The sequence below is a fragment of the Chlorocebus sabaeus genome, chromosome 11, assembly GCF_047675955.1.
Source record: "Chlorocebus sabaeus isolate Y175 chromosome 11, mChlSab1.0.hap1, whole genome shotgun sequence".
In the NCBI taxonomy this organism is placed as follows: domain Eukaryota; kingdom Metazoa; phylum Chordata; class Mammalia; order Primates; family Cercopithecidae; genus Chlorocebus; species Chlorocebus sabaeus.
This window is the reverse complement of record NC_132914.1, coordinates 52022190-52047355: the sequence shown is the minus strand read 5'-3', so window position 1 is coordinate 52047355 and position 25166 is coordinate 52022190. Positions and strand designations below refer to the sequence as shown.

At 53.4% G+C, this 25166-nt stretch overlaps 1 protein-coding gene and 1 long non-coding RNA gene across 6 annotated transcripts in view; one reads left to right on the top strand and one right to left on the bottom strand.

The window, feature by feature from the left end:
* The window catches only part of LOC140712769 (uncharacterized), an 83323-nt gene that overhangs the window by 45759 nt on the left and 12398 nt on the right, over positions 1–25166 (bottom strand). The window lies entirely within an intron of this gene.
* On the top strand, positions 51–23465 carry ZNF385A (zinc finger protein 385A). Of its 4 annotated transcripts, none has more exons than XM_008003518.3 (8): positions 51–152; positions 7122–7258; positions 16578–16688; positions 18467–18629; positions 20890–21132; positions 21504–21673; positions 21879–21974; positions 22117–23465. In XM_008003518.3, exons 1-8 carry the CDS (start codon positions 143–145, stop codon positions 22345–22347), a joined length of 1161 nt encoding a protein of 386 aa, XP_008001709.2. In that variant the 5' UTR covers positions 51–142; the 3' UTR covers positions 22348–23465. The 4 variants fall into 4 exon arrangements, with proteins under 4 accessions (XP_008001709.2, XP_008001711.2, XP_008001710.2 ...); XM_008003519.3 differs by lacking the exon at positions 51–152 and adding an exon at positions 5591–5712; XM_073020840.1 differs by lacking the exon at positions 51–152 and adding an exon at positions 6975–6991.

Sequence of the window (25166 nt, the reverse complement as noted above, 5' to 3'; positions counted from 1 at the left end):
TCTTCACCTGCTAAGGGCCCCGCCCCCGCTCCGCCTCGGCCGGCCTCTGCTCCTCCCCGGCTCCTCCCCCCGTACCCCCAGCCCGGCCAGAACGGCCCCCGGGACAGAGCGACGCGGAACCCCGGGCGCCTGGGTCCCCAGCATGATCCTCGGTGAGTGGTCTCTGCGACTCCAGGCTCCCGGCTCCTGGGTTCCTCTCTGTGGGTCACCCACCGCCCCCCCCATCTCCCGGCACCGCGGTGACTGCGGCCGCCCGTCAGCGACCGGTTCCCCCTCCCCCTTCATCTGGCTCCACATCTGGGGTCCCCTCTTCCCCTCTTCCCCAGGCTGCTGCTGCTCCGGGTAATCTAGGGAGTGGTAAAGCGGGAGGCAGAGCGGAGTGAGACCCCCGCCCCATAATTAGAACATTGCGTATTCATGAGGCTCATGAATATTATATACCAGTCTACGAGAGGCTGGGGGAGGGGGCTGGTCCTGGCTTGGTGGAGTTGGGGGAAAGGTTCTGACCCGTCTCCCGCCCCAGCGTCTTCCCCCACCCTTAGCGTAGACACTCCGACATCCTTCTGGGCCCAGGATAAGGGGGAAAGGAGGAAGTGGGGGGGTGGAAGAAGAAGATGGTGGGTGTAGCTTCGAGGTGAGTGTGGTGGGAGGTGGGAACCTGAGGGCCGGAGATAAGAGGCTGGGGAGCAGAGGGACTGGGGAGCAGAGGGGCTGGGGAGAAAAGGGGGTGGGGAAGATAGGGGGTGGGAAACTGTCCATCCAGGGCTCCTGCGGCTCAGAGCCTGTCTCCACAGCCATCCTGCCCCAACACGCCGAGACCTGCCCCTCTCTCTCCCTGCTCTAGCTGCCTGAGTCCCTCTTTCCTGACTTCCTTCTTCTCCCTCCACCCCTGCCTTGGGCCGGGGGCAGCAGGAGAGGGAGGGGCAATGGAGAGGGTAAGGATGGGGGATGGGAACTCCCGCTGGGCTCTGACAGCCCGTCAGCCACAGCCACCCCATCCTCATGACCTACATCAGGAAGGGAGCCCCAGGGGTGGGGGAGGAAAGGGCCTAGCTGTGCTCTGGACTCTGCATCAGCACCGGCTGCAGGCTCCTGCCCTCCACCCTTCCTCCACAATAGTCCACAGGCCTGCTCTGACCTCTGCCCTCTACCCTGGCTAGGCCGGTTTCTGGGATCTGTTTATGGTGGGAGCCCCCCAACCAGGCACAGACACCTGTGGTCTCCCTGCCCCCAGCTGAGGACACCTGGCTCCATGCTGGTACCCAGACGGCTTGACTGGCTCCTGCACTCATCCCTCTCCTGAGTCCCTCTGCTATTTGTCTTCCTTTCTTGCCTTCTTTCATTTCACTGCCTATCCCTGTTGACTACCTATTGTCCTTCTGCCCTTCCTCCATCTCTTTTTCTCTCCTCCTGTGTGTCCTCAGTCTCTCTCTCCTGTATGTCTCACCCCTCCACCTGGCACTCCACCTATCTATTGAATGGATGACTGAACGAAGGCATGAATGACTGGTTGCCTGCCTCCTTCTCAAGAGCCTCTCCAGCAGGGGAAGTTATTACCCACCCTTCTATGAATACCACCCAGACGCTGGAGTGACCCCCACCAACACACGTTGCACTCAGTCCCCCAGAGCACAGGCTCCACATTCCTCCAACCTGTGTGATCCCTGAACCCTGGCTCCACCCCGGGCGTAGCCCGAGAGGCAGCATCGTGCTTGCCCAGAACAGGCTGGCATAAGCCGTGCTTTCCCTGGTCAGCAGGCCCTGAAAAGGACATCATGGACCTGCTTGCTGGAGCCTGACCAAGACCCCAGCCACAGGAATAATTCCTGGGTCCACATTCTCTGAAACTGGACCACAGCCACGAGTGGGACCCTCACATCCCCCTGGAGGACACTGTAATTAATTCCCTCCTCATGCCAAGCTCACGGAGGGCAGGAACTCTGGCAAAGCCCACACACCTTAGCCCTCTTTGAGGAAGGAAGGAGAGAGGGAGGAAGCTGCCAGCCAGGGCTCAGGCCCCACCCCCAGGGACCCTACAAAGGTTTCAGTTCTGAACACTCAGGTCCTCTGAATCCGTGTGCATGGTAGCCCTGGAGGGACCCTAAAACCTCCCTGCCCAGCATGTGACACCCAGCCAGCCTGCTCAAGATCTAGAGTCTGGGCCCCAGGTTTAAGATGGCAGTTCTGGGCTCAGGTTCCCTGTTCTAAGCCTTTCAATACCATCCTTTCCAACTGAGTCCCTGGTGCAGTAAGGGTAGGGGCGCATTGAAGGAGGCCCTTTCCAATCAAGTTGGGAAAGATTTCCCAGGGGCCTCCCTGCTCTCCCCTTCCCAGTCAACTCCTCCCTCTAGGCCCAGTCCCCACCTACATCCACCCTGGGGTTATTAGGCATGGTGTTTTGAGTAGTTGTTCATAATCATCCCCCTTGTTTCTTTCATCTTTGACTTCAAAGCCTTTCCAGTCCTCAGCCTGCCTCTTACCAAGCTGGGGGAATTGAGGCAGAAGGGGGCATATACATGGCACTTGGTAAAAAAGACCCAGGGGTTCAAAGCTTTCCTCCCACCCCGCCCTTAATTTTAGGCACTTCTAGGGAGGGAGACAAGGCCAAAGGGCCCGAAGGGAAAAAGAGATTAATCAGAAAAGAGATCACAATTTCTCCTTTGGCCCAAGTCTAATTCCCATTTTAACCCAGTACTGACCCTATGCTTTTTACCACCTTGGGCCCTAACTACTTCCACCTTTAACCCCAGTATCTCTCTCTGATCTTAATCTCATTCTGGCCCAGTCTTCCAACCAACACTAACCCACAGCCCTGTACTAACACCTTTCCTGGCTCCTGTTCCTACCCAGATGCAGCCACTCCGTAAGCATTCTTTACCAACAGGGCTTGAGGCATGGGGCCCCACCTAAAATAGCCAAGGGGCTGGGGCTCCAGACCTGGCCCGAATTTCTGGGGAAGAGGGAAAGGAAAAGACCAATAGAGGAAGCCAGATGTGGCCTGGTTGAGGGTTAGCGCTGACAGGGCAACTTGAGCAGGATCAAAGTGCCCAGGGCTAAGTAGGGTGTGAAAATGGACAGATGGACATCCATCCAAGGGTCTGGAATTCACCCCCTCTAAATCGTGTTGGGAGCTTTCTTTAATAAAGCATTTAGCAATTCCCGATGAAGCTGGGTGGGGCTCTATCTGCTGGAGGTAATTACTCTAATGAGCTTCCCTCAAGAGTGGCCTGCCCCAGCCAGGCCTCAGCTCCTCCCTGCCTTGCCTGACATGGGTGACACACACACACACACACACACACACACACTTACACACACTTCAGTTTGCTCTCCACCTCTTCTGCCAAACCTGCCTAGAGATTTTACCTAGCTAGAAGTCAAAAGCCCTGCATTTCCTACTCATTTCCTGCCTCTCCAGCCTTTCCTATATTCCTGCCTTTCCCCCCATCCCTTTCCAGATCTAGCCAGAAAAGTGGAGTGCTTGAAAGCCCTGTCTCTGGAACCAGACAGACAGGTTCACATCACTCACTAACTGTGACCTTGGCCAAATAACTCCCCTTCTGAGCCAACTGTCATCAGCTATAAGACGAGGATTCATTTATTCAGCAAATATTTATTGAGTTCTCACTGTGACATACCAGCATTTTACATGGAATTTGTTCAATCCTCTCAACAACTTGGTGAGGCAAGTAGTGTTTTCATTTGACAGATGAGAATTGAGACTGAGAGTCAGAGAACCTAGCTGCTCACCCAGCTAGTGAGTGGTGGGACCACCTACTGGGAGATTGTGTATGTAAAGTGCCTGGCCTATAGTAAAGCCTCAAAAAGCGGCAACTATTGTTAGCCTCAGAAAAAGAGGGGAGGGGCCTGAGGCCTGGGCTACCTGAAACCAAGAGTCCTGTTTCTGCCCACCCGACCCAAAAGCTGCCATCTGTCTCTCTCGCCACCTCAGAATGGAGTGGACCCAGGAATCTGGGAAGGAGACAGTTTGTCTCCAGTTGCCCGCCCTGCTTCTTTCCCTCACTGTACCCTCATTTGACCCCTCTCTCCCACTCTTCTCCCCTCCCCCGCTCACCCAGGGCTCATGTCTGTGGAAAAGATGAGTTGCTAGCCATAGATAACTGAGTGGCTGCTACCTGTTTTCCTCTATCCCTCCTCTGGAGGAAAAATGAGGACTCCAACCTGAGGAAGTGCATGGAACTTGCTCTCCTCTTACTCTCCTTGAACAAGATGGAAGAAGCCTGTGCTCAGATCTCTGCTTCAGTTAAATTCAAGCCCTTTGGGAGTAAGGTAGCACGGAGAAAGAATTTGCTATAGAATTTGCTATAGATATATATATCCAACATATCTTGATCTATATCTCAGCTCTGATATTTACAGGCTGTGTGACGTCAACCAAGTTTGTTAACCTCTCTGAGTCTCCATTTCCTCATAAGTCAAGTAGAAAAAATATCAGCTACTGCATTGAATCATGGCTACTTCATTGAGCTACTTCAGAGGTTAAATGTGATAATACTTGGAATTCATTACCTGGCACATAGTAGCCTCAAATTTTTTTCTGTGGCTTTTTCTGGAACTCTACTGTCTCCTCTTAAGATGGCTTCAAGAAGTGGGAGCCTAGAGAAATCTAGAACCAGGGAAAGGGTCAAGCCAAGCTTCAGCCTCTGGTGCTCTGGGGCAGGGCAAGTGCCAGCCCAAAACCAGCTGCTGGGGGTGGATGCTGGGTGCAGGGGACTCTGGGAGCACTCAGGTTTCTCTCACCATTCCTGATGCCGCCTGGGGCTCGTTAAGGCTGCCCTGGCCTTGGGTAACAGGCAGTAAGGGAGGGTGGAGCACAGAGGGGAGATGCCATGAGGGGACAGACCAGGAAGGGGAGATGGTCAAGCTGCCCCGTCGGTCTGTCTGTCCCTCTCTCTTCTCTTTTATCTTTCTTGCTGTCTCTGTTCTGTGTCTTTCAGTCTGTCTGCCCTAGTCTGTAGCCCTGTGTCCAGCTTTTCGGCAGTGTCTTTCTGTTTGTATGTCTGATTTTGCTCTCTGACATCTCTCCGTTGTTCTCTATCCTTTTATCTCTCAGTGTCACCGTCCCATTCCTCCGTCACCTATTCCTGCTGCTACCACTCTCCCATCCTCTCACTTTCATCTGTCGGTCTCGCTGTGTGTGTGTGTGTCCTCTCTCCACCCCATCCCAAGTGTATGTGTGTGTGTGTGTGTGTGTTCTCTCTCTACCCCATCCCAACCTTGAAGGTGACAGAGGAGGGAATAGACACAAAGCATACAGACCACCAGCTACTTAAGGGTCAAAACCAAGGATCTTACCCTGTCCTTCAGCCCTGAGAATTCTGAAGCCCAAGCTCCCAGTAGCCTTGACACCCCCTCTGTCTCAGTCACCCTGACCACCCACCCTGGCATGGGGTGAAAGAGACAGACCCCTCCAGACCTTTCTGGACCAGCTCCCTGCCCCCAGCTGTGCCTGAGCCCTCCCCACCCCCTCCCTCTCGCCTCAGATTCCCCTAATCCCTGCTCCCCTGCCCTCCCCTCTGCCCCACTTTTCCAGGATTCTGATTGGCTGATTCTACTGACTGGGCTGAGGGGGAGGGGGCTGGCAAGGGAGGGGGCAGAGGGCAGAACCAAGGGAAGGGGACGCTGTCAGGCCCAGGCCCCTGGGGGGCCAGGGCCAGGCCACTGCCTGGGGGCAGCAGGCACAAGAAACTAAAGGTATGAAAGGGGGTGGTCTCTATGGAGGGAACAGGAAGGGATCCTGGGGACCTTCTGCCCTAGTAAGGTCAAGGGAGGACGGGCCAAGCATGCAGCCTGCTCGGTTTGCCTTTGTTCCTGGGAACCCCTGTTGCTGTCAGGGGGTTACTGGAGCAGTGAAGGGTGGCCAGAACTCCCCAACTGGTGCACAGCAGGGTCGCAGAAGGGAGCTGGGCCAGTGGAAGCCCAGAGGGGCTCTGAGGACCTTTGGGCTGCCCCTTTAGAGTCTGGTGGGTGCCTCCCATGACTCTGAGAGGAGGAGGAAAAGGTTTCAGGAAAGGGTAGTTGAATGGCTGGCCTGGACTTTCATTTCCCCTTGGGGTCAGACCCAGGCATTCCCCGCCCAGAGGCCAAGTTGAGGTTCCTCCTGCAGAACTGGACCTGTAGCTGAGCATTCCCGGTGAGACAAAAGGGCCCTGGGGAAGACTGAGGAAGGTTGGGAGAAGGGGCTCTGAGAATGGCCTCGGTAGTTCACCTCCCAGAGCAAAAACCACCCGCTCCTACCCCCACAGGTGTCAATAGTTAATTAAGAATTATAATTAGAAGCCAGGCACAGTGGCTCACGCCTGTAATCCAGCACTTTGGGAGGCCGAGGCGGGAGGATTACAAGATCAGGAGTTTGAAACCAGCCTGGCCAACATGGTGAAACCCCATCTCTACGAAAAATACAAAAAAAATTAGCCAGGTGTGGTGGCGGGTGCCTGTAATCCCGGCTACTCGGGAGGCTGAGACAGGAGAATCGCTTGAACCCACGAGGCAGAGGTTGCAGTGAGCCGAGATTGCGCCACTGCACTCAAGCCTGGCAACAGAGTGAGGCTGTGTCTCAAAAAAAAAAAAAAAAAAAGAATTATAATTACAGCAAAATCTAATTCTAGGGCATCTGAGAGATTCAGCAGCCCCCTCCAAATCTAAGTCCCAATATCGCCTTCTGGTCAGTGGGATGAATCACCCACTTGACTGTCTTCTTCCTGGGGTGATACCAAGCTTTAGGATCCCCTGGGGGAAAGCAAAACCAGAAAAAGAGGGTGGCCAGGGGCTTGAGGCTGGGAGTCCTGCTGGTTCAGCAGGCAGCCTGCAGAAAAGGTATGGGCTCTTACTGGGTAATGTGCCTAGAGACTTTGGGGGAGGGAGGCTGGAAAAGGGGGAAGTGAAAACCACCCAGAAGGGAAGGACCAGTCTACACCCTCCCCCAGACCCACAGGGCACTGTGCTCCATTGCTCTGGAGCCAGCAGGGGAAGTGTGTACACTGTGCACTGGGGTGACACTTCTGAGTGTGGGGGCCCTGGCTAGGGAGTGGGACTGGCAGGTTTGGGTGGGGTTTCCAAGCTTTAATCTTCCTACTCCACAAAATGTTTTCTCTGCCCTTCAGGCAGCCTGAGCCGGGCAGGGCCCCTGCCTCTGCTACGGCAGCCCCCCATCATGCAGCCCCCGCTGGACCTCAAGCAGATCCTGCCCTTCCCAATCGAGCCAGCCCCTACCCTTGGCCTCTTCAGCAACTACAGCACCGTAAGTAGCAGCCTGCCTGCCTTCTCCATCCACTTGTGACCCGATCTTTCCCTCTCAGACCCACCTCTGCCCTCTTCTCCTGTTTCTAATTCTTTATCTCCTCTTATGACCCCATCTTCCTAAATTCTAGTTAATTTTGAGTACTGTGGGCCATCTGGTGTAGTGTTAACAACAATAATAGCAGCTAATATTTGCTGAGATCTTGCTACGGGCCAGACACTGTGCTAAGTGTTTTATATGAATTATCCCATTTAGTCCTACAGTGAATCGCCCTACCATCTAGAGAAGTAATGAGACTTAAATTGGTGGTAGTAACAGTAGGGAGGTAGGAGGGGTGTAGGTGCTGAATCCAGAAAGAGGGAATAAGCAAGAAAATAAGCATGTCTGTTTGTAAGTTTCACCTCTCTGGAGTCCACAGCTGGGTGGGTAGGATCAATGGGATAGGGCTTGGAGGACTGACAAGATGGTCTAGATTTAATACAATATGAAATAGGAAGGTGCTGTCTATTTGTGTGTGTGTTTGTTTTTATGAGACGGAGTCTTACTCTGTTGCCGAGGCTGGTGTGCAGCGGCACGACCTCGGCTCACTGCAACCTCCGCCTCCCGAGTTCACTGATTCTCCTGCCTCAGCCTCCCAAGTAGCTGGGATTACAGGCATGTGCCACCACACCTGGCTAATTTTTATATTTTTAGTAGAGATGGGTTTTCGCCCTGTTGGCCAGGCTGGTCTCAAACTCCTGACCTCAGGTGATCCGCCTGCCTCAGCCTCCCAAAGTGCTGGGATTACAGGCATGAGCCACCATGCCCGGCCGCCACTGTCTGTTTTTGAGTAGGAGACTGACTTGGTAAGAGCAGCATTTGAGGAAGGTGAGTGGGGCCACTGGATGAAAGGGAACAGAGGCAGGAGGAAGGTGAACAGTTAGGAGGCTGTCCTAGCAATGCAGGCCCAAGGTAAGCCTCAAAAGCCAGACTAGGCTGGTGGCAGTGGCAGTATGAATGGAGAGAAAGGAAGAATGGGGGAGGTAATTCCAAGGAAATATTGACAGGTCATGGTGACCAGCTGGTGTTTGAGGGTGAGGGAGAAGAGAAGGCATGAGTCAAGGATGACTCCAGCATTCAGGTCTTTGTGACTGGATGGAAGTCACCACTGACAGAGGCAGAGGGTTGGAAGAGGAAGTTGGTCTCCGGTGAGGGTGATGAATTCCCTTTAGCATGTGGTGCTAAAGCTGAAGCTTTATTTATTTATTTATTTATTTATTTTTTAATTTTTTTTTTTTTTTTTGAGACGGAGTCTTACTCTGTCTCTCAGGCTGGAGTGCAGTGGCATGATGATCTCGGCTCACTGCAACCGCTGCCTCCTGGGTTCAAGCCATTCTCCTGCCTCAGCCTGCCCAGTAGCTGGCATTACAGGCACATACCACCATGCCCAGTTAATTTTTTTTTTTTTTTTGAGACAGAGTCTCGCTCTGTCGCCCAGGCAGTGGCGGGATCTCAGCTCACTGCAAGCTCCACCTCCCGGGTTTACGCCATTCTCCTGCCTCAGCCTCTCAAGTAGCTGGGACTACAGGTGCCCACCACCTCGCCTGGCTAGTTTTTTGTATTTTTTAGTAGAGACGGGGTTTCACCGTGTTAGCCAGGATGGTCTCGATCTCCTGACCTAGTGATCTGCCCGTCTCGGCCTCCCAAAGTGCTAGGATTACAGGCTTGAGCCACCGCGTCCGGCCGCCCAGTTAATTTTTATATTTTTAGTAGAGACAGGGTTTCACCATCTTGACCAGGCTGGTCTCGAACTCCTGACCTTGTGATCCACCCGCCTCAGCCTCCCAAAGTGCTGGGATTACAGGCTTGAGCCACTGTGCCTGGCCTGTTTGTTTTAAAAAATAATAATAAATTTTTTTTAAAAAAAGGATATGGGGATTTGGCATACCAGTAGGACATTGAGCCCAAAATGTCCTACAGATAGTTAGAATTTGAAGCCTGGAAGGTGGGCTAGAGCTAAAGGTTTGGGGAAAGTCAGCCTTATTCAACTTAAATAATCCACATCAAATCGTATTTAGCCATAAACATGTATTGAGCATCGACTACACGCCAGGCACTGTAGCAGATGTTTCTATCTGCAATCTCATTTCACCTTCACAACAACCCAACAAGGTAGACATTATTATTCCATTTAACAAACGAAAAAGCAACAACTAAGGCTCGGAGGGTTTAGTAATTTATATAAGTTGACACAGTATGTGCCTAAGGTATGATTTGAACCCATTGCATCTGGCTTCAAATAGAGTTATCATTCTACCACAGCTGCTCCCCCTAAACTCTTCCCAAAGAACCCAGACACACATTTGCATTGCACTTTTAAGTTTTCAGACTGTTTTTTCATATCTCAACCATCAAAGAAACCCTGTGGGGTAGCTGTTATTGTCCTCATTTTACAGTTGAGAAAATTGAGTACTAACTATAAGCAAGGCATTGTTCTAGACACAACGGAGACATGAGGGTAAATATGAGACAGTCCTAAATTAAAGAACTTATATTCAGGGGAGAAAGATAGACAAGTACATAGCAAAACAGGGGGAAAGTTATAAATATTGTGGCAGAGACCCTAACAAAAACTCAGTTTATGGATCACAAGGTCAGGAAATCGAGACCATCCTGGCTAACATGGTGAAACCCCGTCTCTACTAAAAATATATATATATATATATATATATATATATATATATATATATATATTTTTTTTTTTTTTTTTTTTTTTTTTTTGAGGCGGGGTGTCGCTCTGTCGCCCAGGCTGGAGTGCAGTGGCCAGATCTCAGCTCACTGCAAGCTCCGCCTCCCGGGTTCACGCCATTCTCCGGCCTCAGCCTCCCGAGTAGCTGGGACTACAGGCGCCCGCCACCTCGCCCGGCTAGTTTTTTGTATTTTTTAGTAGAGACGGGGTTTCACCGTGTTAACCAGGATGGTCTCGATCTCTTGACCTCGTGATCCGCCCGTCTCGGCCTCCCAAAGTGCTGGGATTACAGGCTTGAGCCACCGCGCCCGGCAAAATATATATTTTTTTTAAATAGCCAGGCATGGTGGCAGGTACCTGTAGTCCCAGCTACTTGGGAGGCTGAGGCAGGAGAGTGAACCCAGGAGGCAGAGCTTGCAGTGAGCCAAGATCACGCCACTGCACTCCAGCCTGGGCGACAGAGCAAGACTGCAACTCAAAAAAAAAAAAAAAAAAAAAATTTCAATTTAACAAAAAAAAATTTTTTTTGAGTACCTACTATATGCTGAGTACTGTGCCTGGTGTCAGGGACACAGGACTCAGTTACCACACTTGGGGAGCTCCTAGTTTAGTAGGAAGGATAACAAGTTAACCCTATGCAGTGTGAGAAGAGCTGTGTCAGAGGCATTTTGCTTGCACGGAAGCCCAAGTGTCAAGAAAGACCTTCCTGGATATGGTGGGTCCTAAGGGACCAACCAGAGCTAGGCAGAAAAACAGAGAGCAGAGGAAAAAGGGATTTAACCTGGAGCAGGTGACATATAATTTGGGCTTTGAAGAATTATTGGCAAGAGTTTTAAAGTAGCCTTAGGGAACATTCCAGACTGAAGTAAGTAGCATGAACAAGGGCTAGAAAGGAGCATCTGAGAAAGTGCAAGATTGGATGTGATAGGTCATAAGATGGGGAGAATACTCCCCCCCATCTAAACACCTGACTTACACTTGACCTCAGATCTTAGCAACCCCATCAGTGTCCCTATTGTATAGATGAGGAAACACAGATGCAGAGAGGTTAAGTGAATTGTCCAAGGTCACAAAGCTACTTAGTTGATTGGATAATCCAGGGTTTCGACTCCTGCAGAGTTCATGCTCCACTGCCTCTAGCAGAGGTATTTAAAGCGATGAGCATGGATAAGCTTAAAGAGTTCAGCAGGGTGTTGAACTGCATCCTGCATCTGATTGGCAGGATTTAACTTGATGTTCCAAAGTACTGGCTGTGTGACCTTAGGCAAGTTATTTAACCATTCTGAACCTCAGTTTTACCAGCTGTAGAATGGGATAGTTTTTTTTCTTTCTTTCTTTCTTTTTTTTTTTTTTTTTTTAAGACAGAGACTTACTCTGTCCCCCAGGCTGGAGTGCAGTGGTGCAATCTCCACTCACTGCAACCTAAGCCTCCTGAGTTCAAGTAATTCGCCTGCCTCAGCCTCCTGAGGAGCTGGGGCTACAGGTGCACACCACCATGCCCAGCTAATTTTTGTATTTTTAGTAGAGACAGGGCTTCACCATGTTGGCCAGGATGGTCTCGATCTCTTGACCTTGTGATCTGCCCACCTCAGCCTCCCAAAGTGTTGGGATTATAGGCGTAAGCCACCGCGCCTGGCCAATTTTTGTATTTTTAGTAGAGATGGAGTTTTGCCATGTTGCCCAGGCTGAGAATGGGATAGTATTAACACCAACTCACAAGGTTGTGAGATCATATTACATAATCATAATGCCTGTCACAAACTAAGTGCTCGATCAGTGTTAGCTACTATGATTATTATGCTATTGCTATTGTTTTTATTTAAGAGAGAAGTAAAGAGAGAAACATAGGATGGTCAAGGCCTTAGCCTTTGGGAACATGCAGAATTAGGCAGTGGGAACAGGAAGAGGCTTCAGCAAAGGAATGCAAAAGCCACTGGAGGGGGTGGGGAGGGAAATATGTTCCTGTAGAGTTGGAAAAGCCAAGGGAGAGAGTGTGGCGGGCTGCATCAATACTGTCAAATTCTGCAGGGGAATGAGGACTGCAGAAAAGCTGCAGACAGACCTTTGGAAGTACTGTGCAGCAGTTAAGTACGTGGCTTTGGAGTCAGACTGCCCAGGTTTAAATTCAAATCCCAGTTCAGCCACTTACTAGCTTATGACCTTGGGCAAATTATTTAACCTCTCAAAACCTCAGTTCCCTCATCTATAAAATGAAGATAATAATAGTACTTACTTCAAATAGTGGTTGTGAAGATTAAATTAGATAATCCATGCAAAGAGCTCAGTACAGAAGCTGGCACATTCCAAGGGCTCAATCAACATTAGATGGTGGTAGTGGTATTATTCATGACAGAGTCTCTCCTTCCCCGTGGACTGGCACCTCCCGCACTCTCTCCTACTTGGGCAGTTCTTACTCCTTAGACCTCTTCTGGAATTACTATCTCCCCTCATTCTCCTCCCACTCACTCCACTGCTTCTCTCTGCCCTTGGACATCCCTCACTGTTTCCCAAAGCCACCCTCTCTCTAGATCCAGTCCCCTGCTTCACTAATCTCTCTGCCCTAGGTGGAATGGGAGAGGATGAGACCTAGAGATGAAAGACTGGGAATCCCAGGACCTGTCTAGACAGAACGAGGTGTCTGGGGGAGTGGGGCTGCTGGGCCCTACAGCCTCAGTCCCCCAATGCTGGCCCCACTGAACCGCCAGAGGGCAGCAGGTGCATGAAGCGTAGGCTTTCAGAGAGCCTGGTTCTCCGGCAGGTGGCGGGCGCGGGTAGGAGGTGGAAAGAAGTTAGGAACGACATCCCCAGTCTGAGGTCGATTTTGCCCTGGGTGCCCTCAGCTCCACAATTTGGAAGAGTCTCTGAGAGAGCAATGCCTGACACCTGGGTACCTGGGCTCAGTTTCCCATCCCTAGGGAGGGAAGTGACTTGTAAAAGGGTAGCAGCATAGGGGCCGCCTTTGCAGAGGAAGCCGGGGAAGGGTCGTCTGGGGACTCTGAAGACAGACTATCAGCAGGGGATCTAGGGAAGGTCGGGGCAAAAGGGGTGAAATAAAGGAGAAATGTCTGAGTTGGTGGGGACCCTGGACCCAAGAAGGAGCCCCAGTGGAAGCAACGAGGTCATCTGGTCAATGCCCCTGCCGCGGGGCCAAGTGGCCTCTTCTCTTCCGAACAAGCTCTTTCCTAGGAGTGTCTGGATAATGGACATCCCCCTCTTTCCGCCCTAGCCCCCTTTCATTCCTCTTCAGCTCCCTGTCCCTGTCCCTGTCCCCGCCCCCGTCCTCGGCCCCGCCTCTGGGGCGGGCTCCGGCCCGGGCCAGCGCCGCCTCCCCTTCTCCCCGCCGGCCGGGCCGCACAGCCCCGAGCCGCCCGGGCAACGAGCGCCGCGTCCCTGGCCTGCCCCGCCCGGCCAGGCTCGGCCCCTCAGCCCGGGTCTGCTACCCCGGGCCATGGAGCCGCGGCCCCTAGGGTCTCGCAGGGTAAGCCACCCGGCCCCTCCTCTCTCCCTGACTCCCGCGGCTGCCGCAGCGCACCCCCACCCCCTCCCCGCCCGCCCCTGCGGGGCTGGCTACCTCTTCCTCTGCCTGGTCCTCGGGTTGTCCGGCCCATCCCCCACACCGGCGCGGCCCTAACCAATCTCGGGATCCCAGCTCATGCCCCCAGACTACTGCCACCATACTGGATACCCTCACCTCTGCTTCCCACATTCTTGGAGTCCCCCAAATCTTCAGACTTCCTGTCAGGTCCTACACCTGCCCTCCAATGACCACACTGATCAGATCCCTCCTCTCCAGCCCCGGCCCCTTCCCAGCATCCCTCCCCCACCAGCTTCCACCTGCTCTGTACATACCCCCTAGCTCCTTCTCTTTCCTATCTCAGTCCTTCCTCAGGTCTTCCCATCCCTGAGATTCCACCACCTTTCCCTTTTCATCTTAATTGTGGTGGGTGGGGAAGTGGGGTGCTCACACAAGGGGCAGCGGGTTCCATCAGATAAAGGGCAATGGAAGGAAATATAATCATAGCACCCCTCGTGTTCCTGATCTGGTTTCCCCCCCTCCCTCTCCCTTGCCCTTCCTGATTCATTTTGCCCCAGCTTCAGGGAGCGGTTCCCCTTCATGTCTACTGTTGGAGGGCAGGTGGGAGGGGACTGTTTTATGGACCTTTCCAGGTCGTGTCCAAGCCAGCATCCCAGGGAAGAGGTTCTGGAGTGAGATGGGCTCTGGGAGGTGCTGGCCTTCACCCCTCCCCAGGGAGCCCTCATCTAGGTCACCGGGGCCTCCTGACCTTGGCCTGGAGCAGCACTTCAGTGGCTCACATTCCACCTGCGCAGGGATTGGGCCCAGGAGTCCTCATCTTCAGCCTAGTGTCTCCTTAGTTGCTGGAGGAGGGTGGGAAGCACCCACCTGACTCCACTGGTGCCCTCTTCCCCACTCCCCACTCCCACTCCTAGTTGGTGTTTGTGGACTTAAACCAGGAGAGGGGGTTGTGCAAGAGCTAAGGTTCTCACCCTGGAGGAAGGACCCAGGTAGGACAGGAACCATTCTCAGAGTATGGATGCTGGGATGGCCAGTCCACAAGTCATCCTCAGGGTCCTGTGTCCTCAGCCCCTCTGGAGAGCAGGCTGGGATGATGGGACAGAGCATAGACAGAACCAGGAGACTGCTCTCCGCTTCCATCCCGCTCCTCTCTCCCTACTGTTTTCATCCAACTTGGGTTTCCTGGCCCAGACTGAGTTTCTGTTTGAATTCCCATTCCCCACCCAGCCTGTGAGGAAGCCCAGGGCTGAGGAGAACTCTGGAACAGAGTTGGGGGTCTCTAAATCAGAAGGACTAAGGCCTGGAGACTGGGAGCTGAGAGCAACCGTCTGTCTCCCCTTTCTGATGAAAGCCTGTCTCCAACTTGGTCTGTCTTTCTTTCTGCCAAACACATCATACACTCACACAGATAAACACACAGCTGAAGATTACACCACCTGACCATTCATGGTGTCACCAAAGCCCCCAACACAGAATGTTGATATATAAATGATGTACGCACAGTACATGACACTTATTCACACTCCACCCATGCACAGATTGATCACAGCCTGCCTCACACACACAGACACACCCGTTCTCCTGTTTGGCTTTTCCCTGGATGTGACTGGGGCTTCTGAGAAGCTGAGGTAAAAAAGTGAGCCCTTAGAGAGGCTTCTTTCCAACCAAGAGTAGGCCAAGAGATTGACCTTGTTAGTCAGACCAGTTATCTGAACCCAGTCATGGTCCCTGCCTTCAGCGCTACCCAAATGGAGCAGAATGGATGAGGCCACCATCTATTTCACAGGGATACTAAAGCCTATTTCCTGACATTAACCCCACCCAGCCAGTGAAACTACTGGGGAGAGGCAAAGGAGAGTCCAGAGGGCAGGGCTTTTCCGACTCTTACCACTTTCCCCCACTTCTTGTTCTCTCACCAGTGTCTCATTGGAAACCCTAAAGACCTGTCACAGAGACGGGCTCGGCTGAGGAGATAAAAACCCCAAGTCCCCAGCAACTATTTTTCACTTGATCCCTCCACCTGGAAGATAAGGTTTCAGTCCTAATTCTGTCCTATTCTTAGGAGAGAGCCCAGCCATCCCCCAATCTTCAGTCTCAGCTACATTCCAGTCTTGCCTCTCTCTAGCTTCCTAGAGGCCAAAAGGGAGGAGAACTGTTGAGGGAGGCAGTTTTCATGCCTCTGAGCCCCTGGTTTCATCCCCTGATAGTAGAAAGCCTCAAAGAAACTCCCATCCTCTCCCTTCCTCATGTGAACTCTTGGCAGGAGACTGCAAAGACATCTGCTGACCCAGGGTGGGGACAGGGATGGTTCCTAATCCCGCCCAGCCCCACAGCTCTGCCCTAGAAACCCTCATGATCAGGGAGAGAAGGTTCAGAAGATCCCTGGGTTGCCTCGGGCCAGCCCAGGTGCTTAGATCCCCCCACTTAGTCCCCGTGATTCACTAGGAGCTCCTACTCTCTCCTGAGTTCTTTTACTCCCTCTAGAAGTTGCTGCCTTTAAGAGGTCCAGAGAGGGAATGTGTTAGGGTGACCAGGGGCCCAGAGATGGGAGACTGGGAACATCTGTCTCCTGGGACCAGAGGCTGGGCTTGGTGATAGTCTTACCCCAGAGTGGAGGCCCAAAGGCTTCAGAAGCTTCAGCTGAAGGCCCTAGGATCTAGGGTGCTTTGGGACTTCATGTCAGAGGCCTCTGGTAGATTGGCTTCACTGTAGGAGATAAGTCAAGGCGACAGAGTTGGATGTTCATAGTATGATGGACCAAGGCAGGAGTCCAGGTTTAGATACCAGATCTGCTATTAACTCATGGTGTGATGTTGGGCAAACCACTTCTATGTTCTGTAAAATAGGAGCATTGGGCCAGTTATTGATCAGGTCCCTTTCAGTGCTATGAAGATTGGGCTAAGAGAGAAACAGAAGACTGAGGCTCAGAGCCCTCAGGCATATTAAGGGATAGAAATGGTCTGGGGACCTTGGTTCAACACAGATATCTGTGTCGGGGGAATGCTGGGCCTGAGCTTGCGCTAGGGTTCCCAGCTCACCCCAGTCTGCCTCCACAGATGGACCCTGTACAGAAGGCTGTGCTCTCCCACACTTTTGGGGGACCCTTGCTCAAGACCAAGCGCCCCGTCATTTCCTGTAATGTCTGTCAAATCCGCTTCAATTCTCAGGTAAGAAGCCAAGCTGCTCATCTACCCAATGGGTGGGGCAGGGGCAGCAGGGGACCTTGAGGGAGGGCAGAGGCTGGGTAAGAAGGCTTACTCTGGGTGAGAGACAGGGATTAAGGGGATAGTAGGCAAAGAGCAGGGAATAGGGATACCGCAGGAGAGGCAGCGTCTTGTGGAAGGCACTGGAGAGGGACAAGAAATTGCTGTGTATTTTGACATGAAGTAGATCAGTCCTCTAACGTTGATCCCTCCCTCCCTTGAGACTTGGGCATCCCTGGTTCAGAGCTTCTTGGAACATAGGTGGCCATCAGTGTCTGAGCAGGAGCGTGGCCTCTGGCCCACTGGTTCTTGGGCACGGGGCAGAGTTAGGTCATTGGCTCCCCCACAGAGCCTCTGTCCTCTTTGGCCTCTGCTAAACTCCTCCCTGGCCCACCCACTTCCCTCTAACTTTCTGGCTTCCTTCTCTCTCCACCCCATTTCCATTCTCCTCCCTCCAAATCACACACAAGGCCTGGCCCCTACTCTTATCCCATGGGGCTTTCCCCTGGGGAGAAGCTACCCAAAACCCAAAACCCAAACATCCAGCCTCCCAGATTTCCTCCCTCTGAGGCTCCACTGGGACTCTGTGGAGTGTGTGCAGGTCTAGAGGGGACTTTGTGGGGTGCAGGTCCTGAGAGCTTTTGGAGAAAAACAGAGAGCCTCATTCTGCTGAGTGCGGGAAAATAAAAGCATGTTCTGTTTCTCTACCCAGTACCCAGACACACACACACACACACACACACACACACACACACACACACACACTCTCTCTCTCTCTCTCTCTCTCTCTCTCTCTCTCTCTCTCTCTCTCCCCATACTACAGGGCTCTGCACACCGCTACCCTACCTCTAGGCTGTCAATCTTCTTTTCCTGCCTATCCACACCTTTTATTTCTGCCCTTGTCTGGGTGACCCTGTGCCTCCAGGATTGTACATTCTTAGCGGGGGTATATATGGGAGTGGAGCAGGGTGGGGAGGGGAAGGCAGGACTAACCCAGCATTAGGCCTCTCCTTTAGCTTGGACCCCAGGCATCCTGTCTATCAACCCTGGCTCCACTCACTGGTGGATGGTGGAAGACTAGAGGGGCAGGGAGCCAAAAGCGGATAGCCCTTCACTCTTTTTGCCCTGCCCTACCCTCCCCCACCAAATGGTTCTGTTTTGACAGCTGTCTCCACTGCTGTTTCTGTCCCCAGAGCTGGGCTTGGGGCCAGGGTCCTCCAGGGTGTCCACAGAGACTTCAGGGAAAATGAGACCGAGGGTGGAGTAGTCAGGACGGAGCCCAGGCATCAGGGATCCTGGGACTTCCATCCTCAGGGTGAAAGCAGCAAAGACTGGATCCTAGGGGCAGAAGACTTGGGCACATAGCCTTGGGATCTAAGAGGATGCTGACTGACTGGATTGCTAGGCCTCTCCCAATTTATAGCTCTTCCATAGGTTTGTGGTCCCCCTCTGTCTACCAGGACTAGGTGAGGGGTCTGAGTCAGCAGCCAGGCCCTGGGTGTGGTGGTAGGGTGGAGTCTGAACTAGGTGGGGGCCTAGGTTCCCAGGGACTCAAGCTTGAGAAGCTAGTCTGAGCCCCAGGAATAACCAGGACTTATTGGCATGGGGCTTTATATCTCATTGGTGTACGGAAAAAATAACTGCAGCCTGCTGAGATCACCCAGGACTTGAGGGAGCTCTGTGGGGAGATCCGTCAGATGAAAGGTGATCTCAGATTCCATTTTCTTCCTCCATCCCTAAAGAGCCAGGCTGAGGCACACTACAAGGGTAACCGCCACGCCCGACGAGTCAAAGGCATTGAGGCCGCCAAGACCAGAGGCAGGGAGCCTGGCATCCGAGAACCTGGAGACCCAGCCCCCCCAGGCAGCACCCCGACAAATGGGGATGGTGTAGCACCCCGTCCAGGTGTGTCTGAATCCCCCATATTCTTCAACTGATCTCTGTCTTCTCTCTTCTCTCCCCCTTTCCCAGAACTCTCCTCTGCTTCCATCTCTCTCTTCCTCAGTCCCTATAGCCCCACCCCCACCCAAGGTGAGTCCTGGAGCCAAGCACAGTGATGTAAAATTTCCATCCTGTCACCCTTACCCCCACCACAGCTCCTCTCAACAGAGTCCCCACTGTCTGTCCTCCCCACAGCCCAGTGACTCAGAGAGGGGCTAGGGTGAGGCCACCTGGCAAACATCCCCAAGAAACAGAGAACCATCAAATCCAGAGAGAGGCCTTTTCATCTTAGGGAGAGGGGCAGGGCAGGGAATCAGAATATCTGAGTTCTTGCCCCACTGGGGCTCCCCTCAGGGAAGACAGAGAATGCAAGAAACCTAGGAAACTCCCTGGATGATGTTGGGTAGTAGATCTTTTGACCTCCCTAGTCAGAGGTATTTGTGTGTGTTTGTTTGTTTGTTTGTTTGTTTCTGGGAAATAGAGGAGTGAGACTAAGATCTTTGAGGTCTTTTCCAAGTTTACAAGATTCCTTTTTCCTCATGGCTGCTGACCATCCTCAGCCATACTTCCAGCCAAGAAACTGGAACAGGAATATTGAGATAGGAAGATATGAGCCATCCCCATCCTGGGATTACCACATCAGATGTCAATCATGGCCAATTCCAGAGAGACCTAACATCTCCATCCTTATCCTTGCCTGGCCTTCCTGCCCCACCCTAAGAAGAATGAGAAACAAACATCTGTACTACCAGATTGGAAACCAGGCCCCCATTCTCAACACACACACACACACACACACACAAAACCCCCTCAGGGATGCACAGAGAGAGTGAGTGGGCAGGTGGGGAAACTGAGTTCTGTTTTATGTTTTTTGTTTGTTTGTTTTTTGAGACGGAGTCTCACTCTGTCTCCCAGGCTGGAGTGCAGTGACACAATCTCAGCTCACTGCAATCTCCACCTCCTGGGCTCAAGCGATTCTCCTGCCTCAGCCTCCTGAGTAGCTGGGATTACAGACACCTGCCACCTCGCCCGGGTAATTTTTGTATTTTTAGTATAGAAAGGGTTTCACCATGTTGCCCAGGCTGATCTCAAACTCCTGACCTCAAGTGATCCACCCACCTCCGCCTCCCAAAGTGCTGGGATCACAGGCGTGAGCCACCGTCCCGGCCATGGGAAGCTGAGTTCTAATTGTTCTTTGGCTGCTTCTTAGCCTGATCATCTTGGGTTAGTTTGTTAACATCTCTGTAAAATGGAGAGGAAGAGGATGATGATGATGGTGATGATGGTGATAGCTAACATTTCTTGAACAGCACTTCACACATATTACCTCATGTAGTTCCTACAGTATCTGAGGATATAGGCAGGATAACTATACCTGCCCTGCTTTATAAACCATGAAGTCCTGTCCAGACTGAGATGTGGATGTGCTGTCTGGATTGGGATGGAGGTGAAGAATGTCAGAAAAAAGTAAGAGAAATAAGGGGAAGGACATAGAATGAACAAGCAAATGGGTACCTGGAGGGGTGAGGAGTTCCCCTCCCACAAGCTCCCCACCCCCACTGCCAGCCTCGCCATGACCCGGAAACTGGATCAGCTGCTGGAGCAAGAATGGGAGCGCTAGAGTTTCCCCTGTACAGAGGCCAGAACCCAGCACTGAGGCCTAGGGCCTGTGCATCTTTAATCAAGCCATGAATTATAGAGCAGCCTGCATCCCTGTTTCTTCCCTCTCCGGTTCTGCTGTTTCTGTTTCCCTTTTGCCATGCCTGTGTTTCTCTCTCCAGACCTTTCCTCACCCTGCCTCTGCCCCTTCCTAGGGCTCTTTCGTGTACTTCCCGGGGGCTGGGCAAGACTCCGGGAAGGGGCTGTCCTGGCAGGAAGCCCAGACTGGCTGGCAGGCCACTGAGGGCTATATCCTTGTTCCATGCCTCTCCCCCTGGCTGGGCTTGCTGCCAGCTTCACCCTGAAGGTAGGCTGGTGAGGCTGGACCCCTTGGCCATTCCCAGCTAATGGAGAATGAGCCAAGCATTGGAGTTTCACACCCAGCCTGCGGCAGCTGGACCACATCTGGCTCTGGACCAGGACATGAGAGCATGCATGTTGTAACAGGGTGGGGACTCCTGGTCTCTTGCCCTCCAGGAAATCGGGGGGGGGGGGTCTCTTCCACATGAAGAGTCTTCTCCAAGAGCCATCTAGGGTGATCCCCATGTTTCTCCCCCAACAACAGTTTCCATGGAGAATGGACTGGGGCCAGCCCCAGGATCCCCAGAGAAACAGCCTGGCTCCCCATCCCCTCCCAGCATTCCGGAGACTGGTCAGGGTGTAACCAAGGGTGAAGGGGGGACTCCAGCCCCAGCTTCCTTGCCTGGGGGTAGCAAGGAAGAGGAGGAGAAAGCCAAGCGGCTGCTCTACTGTGCTCTGTGCAAGGTGGCTGTGAACTCCCTGTCCCAGCTTGAGGCACATAACAAAGGTATGGACTCCCCTGCCCCCACCCAGACTCTCCTGTCCTCAGGCCACCCCTGCCTCTACATCCTAATGCTCCTGGCTTCCAACATCCCTAGACCATCTAAGACCTATCAGCCTATCTGCCTATCTCCTTCTCCAGCCCTCTCCCCCGTTCCTTAGCCCTTTACTTCCTCAGCTCCCCCTTCCACCTTACTCCTTACCTATGACTCTCTCCTGATCCACCTGTTTGGGAGGGTTCCAAGGAGCTTGGAAAGAACCCACACTGCGCCCACCCCTTCCCCCTCCTACTGTAACTGGGAATGTGCAGATTTGAGGCCCAGTAGGCCTGGATAATTTTTCTTCCACCCCTTACCTCCTGCCCTCTCTGGGCTCCAGGTACTAAGCACAAGACAATTCTGGAGGCCCGAAGTGGGCTGGGGCCCATCAAAGCTTACCCTCGGCTGGGGCCTCCCACCCCGGGGGAACCAGAGGCTCCTGCCCAGGACCGAACTTTCCACTGTGAGATCTGCAATGTCAAGGTCAACTCGGAGGTCCAACTGAAACAGGTGGGTCTAAGGCCCTTCCCAGAAATTCTGGGAAGCTCCACCCTCTAAGTGGGGAAGGAGAGCAAGGAGCTTGAGTAAAGGCCTTTCTTCAGGGTTTTCCCCAGGGGGCCAGATGGGAGGGGTCCGGTGCTTGGAGCTTGATTATACCCCCTTGCTGTTGCCCCTTTCTGGGAGCTCACAGCCCCCTACCCACTGGTCTCTGCAGCACATCTCCAGCCGGCGGCACCGAGACGGAGTGGCCGGGAAGCCCAACCCACTACTGAGCCGTCACAAGAAGTCTAGGGGCGCCGGGGAGCTGGCGGTGAGGCCTGGATGCTGGGGAATTCGGCAATGGGAGGGCGCGGGCGGGGAGGAGAGAGGGACGCGGGCTTTGCCCAGGGAGAGGCGGGGTTTGCAGGACCGCCCGGTGACTTCTCTCTTCCTCCGCCTTTCGCCCGCTTCAGGGCACGCTGACTTTCTCCAAGGAGCTGCCCAAGTCCCTGGCGGGCGGCCTTCTCCCCAGCCCCCTGGCGGTGGCTGCAGTGATGGCAGCGGCAGCAGGCTCGCCGCTGTCCCTGCGCCCGGCTCCAGCCGCACCTCTTCTCCAGGGACCGCCGATCACTCACCCTCTGCTTCACCCGGCCCCCGGACCCATCCGAACTGCGCACGGACCCATCCTCTTCTCCCCCTACTGACCTCAACCCTGAACCCCTCCCATTCAACTCCCCACCTCCAGCCGGGACCCAGGCCTCCGGGCTCCCAGCCCGCCCCTCCTCCCGGCACTCCCTAAATGATCTCTCCTTCCCCCCCCACCCCGAGATACGGGGTTCCAGGAAAGGGGAGGGGTAGCGGGGGAGGGGGGCTTCAGAAGGGGGGGAACACCCCAGATCTCAGGGAACCCCGCCCCCTGCCTTTCCCTCTCCCCTAGAAAAGGGGGGGCCGTCTCACCCCCGAGCCCCCTTGGAGACACCCCCCCTCCCAAAAGCCATGTCCATCCAGCCCTTCGCCCCCAAACCTAGCACAAAACGGGGTTCACAAGCCATGGTGGGGGTCCGGGGGGACAGAAATGGATTTTCTTGGCAATAAGCGGACTCTGGGACTCCGGCCCCCTACCCCAAACTGAAGCGCTTCCGTGAACACCCCCGTCCTCCGTAGGGGGAGGGGAGCAGGCGGGATCCTGGGTCCCTCATAAGCACTTTGGTTTTACCGCCTGCAACCTCACTGTGCCCGCCCCGCACCATGCCCCAGCCCCAGGTCTAGCAGGGCCCATCGCAGGGGGCAGCACTTGGGGGCATCTCCGGCACTTGGGTGGGACCAAGGAGATGCCACCATAGACCTTTCCCTCGCCTTCTTCCTCCCTAGTCCGGGTTCCATTCTTTTCACCAGCACCCATCGCCCAAGGGGTACCGAGGGGGGCAAGGGGTGTCCAGTCCAAGCCCACCCCCGCCTCGCCTTCCGCAAAACTGTGAGCAAAAAGCAATAGAAGCCTCGCCCCCGCCCCTCCCCTTCCGCAGAATTCGCCGAGTCTGTAGCCTCCCCATCCCAGTTCCTAGACCTCATGGCTGTCCCCTCCCACCAGTCACCTCCACTGCACAACCCGGGCGGGGGTGTGACACCCCGCCCCGGCCCCCGACTCCGTGGTTTCCGTATCGTCAACCCTTCAGCCGCCGACCCGGGAGGGGTCCGGCCTACACTGGTCTTCCCCTTCCCATCAACTCTTTCTGCTTGACAATGTAGCAACCCCGGCCCCCCACCCACGGTCCTCCCCTTTTTGCTCTCCCTGACAATAAAGTCTGAATTTGTTCTGCCCTCCGCCCCTGGACTCAGACTCTGTATTTGCCCGCTGTTTTGGGAGCAATTCTATCGGGAAATGTATCTGTATGGGACTGGCACAGAGAGAGGAAAGGGCGCGAGGAGGAGGAGGAAAAAGGAAATCGGGGGTGGGGGAAGGCAAAATATGAGGCTTGTGCAAAGTGAGCAGAGGCTCCGCATCCCACCCACCCCCACTTTCGTCCAGCTCGTGTAAACTTGGCCTGGGGGATCATTTCGAGTCCAAGTCTGGGACTGCGGCTGCAGCTGTTGAGAATTTGCCACAACTCCACAAGGCGGCGCCAACGACCCGGAAAAGGAGTCTAAGCCCGAGGCTAAGCCGCTCCTGCAATGTGTCTCGAGATTCCACGCAGATGGGTCTAGACTCAGTCTCAGACAAAGAAAAGAATCCAGGCTTTTGTGTGTCTGGTGGGAAACCCACGCCAGCGAGACTCAAGGCACAGGAAGAAAGGGGGGCAGAGACTGGGGATCTGAGCTCTAGGCTCTGGCCCCACATAAATAGTGACCTTGAGTCAGTCCTTGCCCTCTCTGCACCTCAGTATCGCAGTCTTCAAAATGAGGAGACTTGAGTCTTTTAAAGGTTCATTAAGATCTCATGTATCCAAGACTGAAGAACTGAGACTGTGCCATTTACAGATATACTAGAATACCTTCTCAACTGTCCCCTTAAATGGTCTGTGAGACAAGGAAACACTGTTCAGCTGTCTCTCACATGGTGTATGAGGAAAATGGTCTCTCCGTTATCCTCAAAATTTGGATCAACCATACACTCTCAAGAGCAGCCAGTAATCCTGACCCCCTCTATCCCTACTGAGTGGCAGGAAGTTCAAACAAAAAGCCCAAACCAAAACCCAGAATCTATGTGAGGTCCTCCTGACTTTCATCTCTGCTCACTTCCCCCTCTCTACCCACTTTCCAGTCTTGCAGAAGAAAGGAGAAGGGAAGTTGGGATGATGTCTGTTAAACAGGAAGAAGAGGGGAATGGGGGCCTCCTGGGTTTGTCAACTGTGAAATTGAAAGGTGGGTGTTCACTGTGGGTTCAGAATTGGAACCCAATAAGGAGTGTTTTGGTGTTTGTTTTCATGTCTGTTTTCAGGTAAATCTAGCTTTAAAAGGGGTGGGAGGATTCAGAAGGATGAGGAACAAGAGAGGCCCTATAGAAGAGTGAGTAAAGAAGAGCAGGGGCTGGGTCACATGTGGGGAAGGAGATAGGGACTGGAAGAAATTGGGATTAGAGAGTCTGGGATACTAGCATACCCCACAAGTACCTCAAGTCTGCTAGTTTAAAACTGAATTCATTATTTAACCCTTTCCCTAAGCCTGCTCCTCCTCCCACATTTCCTTTTTTTTTTTTTTTGAGGCAGAGTCTCGCTCTGTCGCCCAAGCTGGAGTGCAGTGGCGCGATCTCGGCTCACTGCAATCTCCATCTCCTGGGTCCACGCCATTCTCCTGCCTCAGCCTCTGAAGTAGCTGGGACTACAGGTGCCCGCTACCATGCCTGGCTAATTTTTTGTATTTTTAGTAGAGACGGGGTTCCACCGTGTTAGCCAGGATGGTCTCGATCTCCTGACCTCCTGATCCGCCTACTTCGGCCTCCCAAAGTGCTGGGATTACAGGTGTGAGCCACCGCGCCCGGCCACATTTCCTATCTTATTAAGAGCACCATGATCCCTCTGGAAAGCAG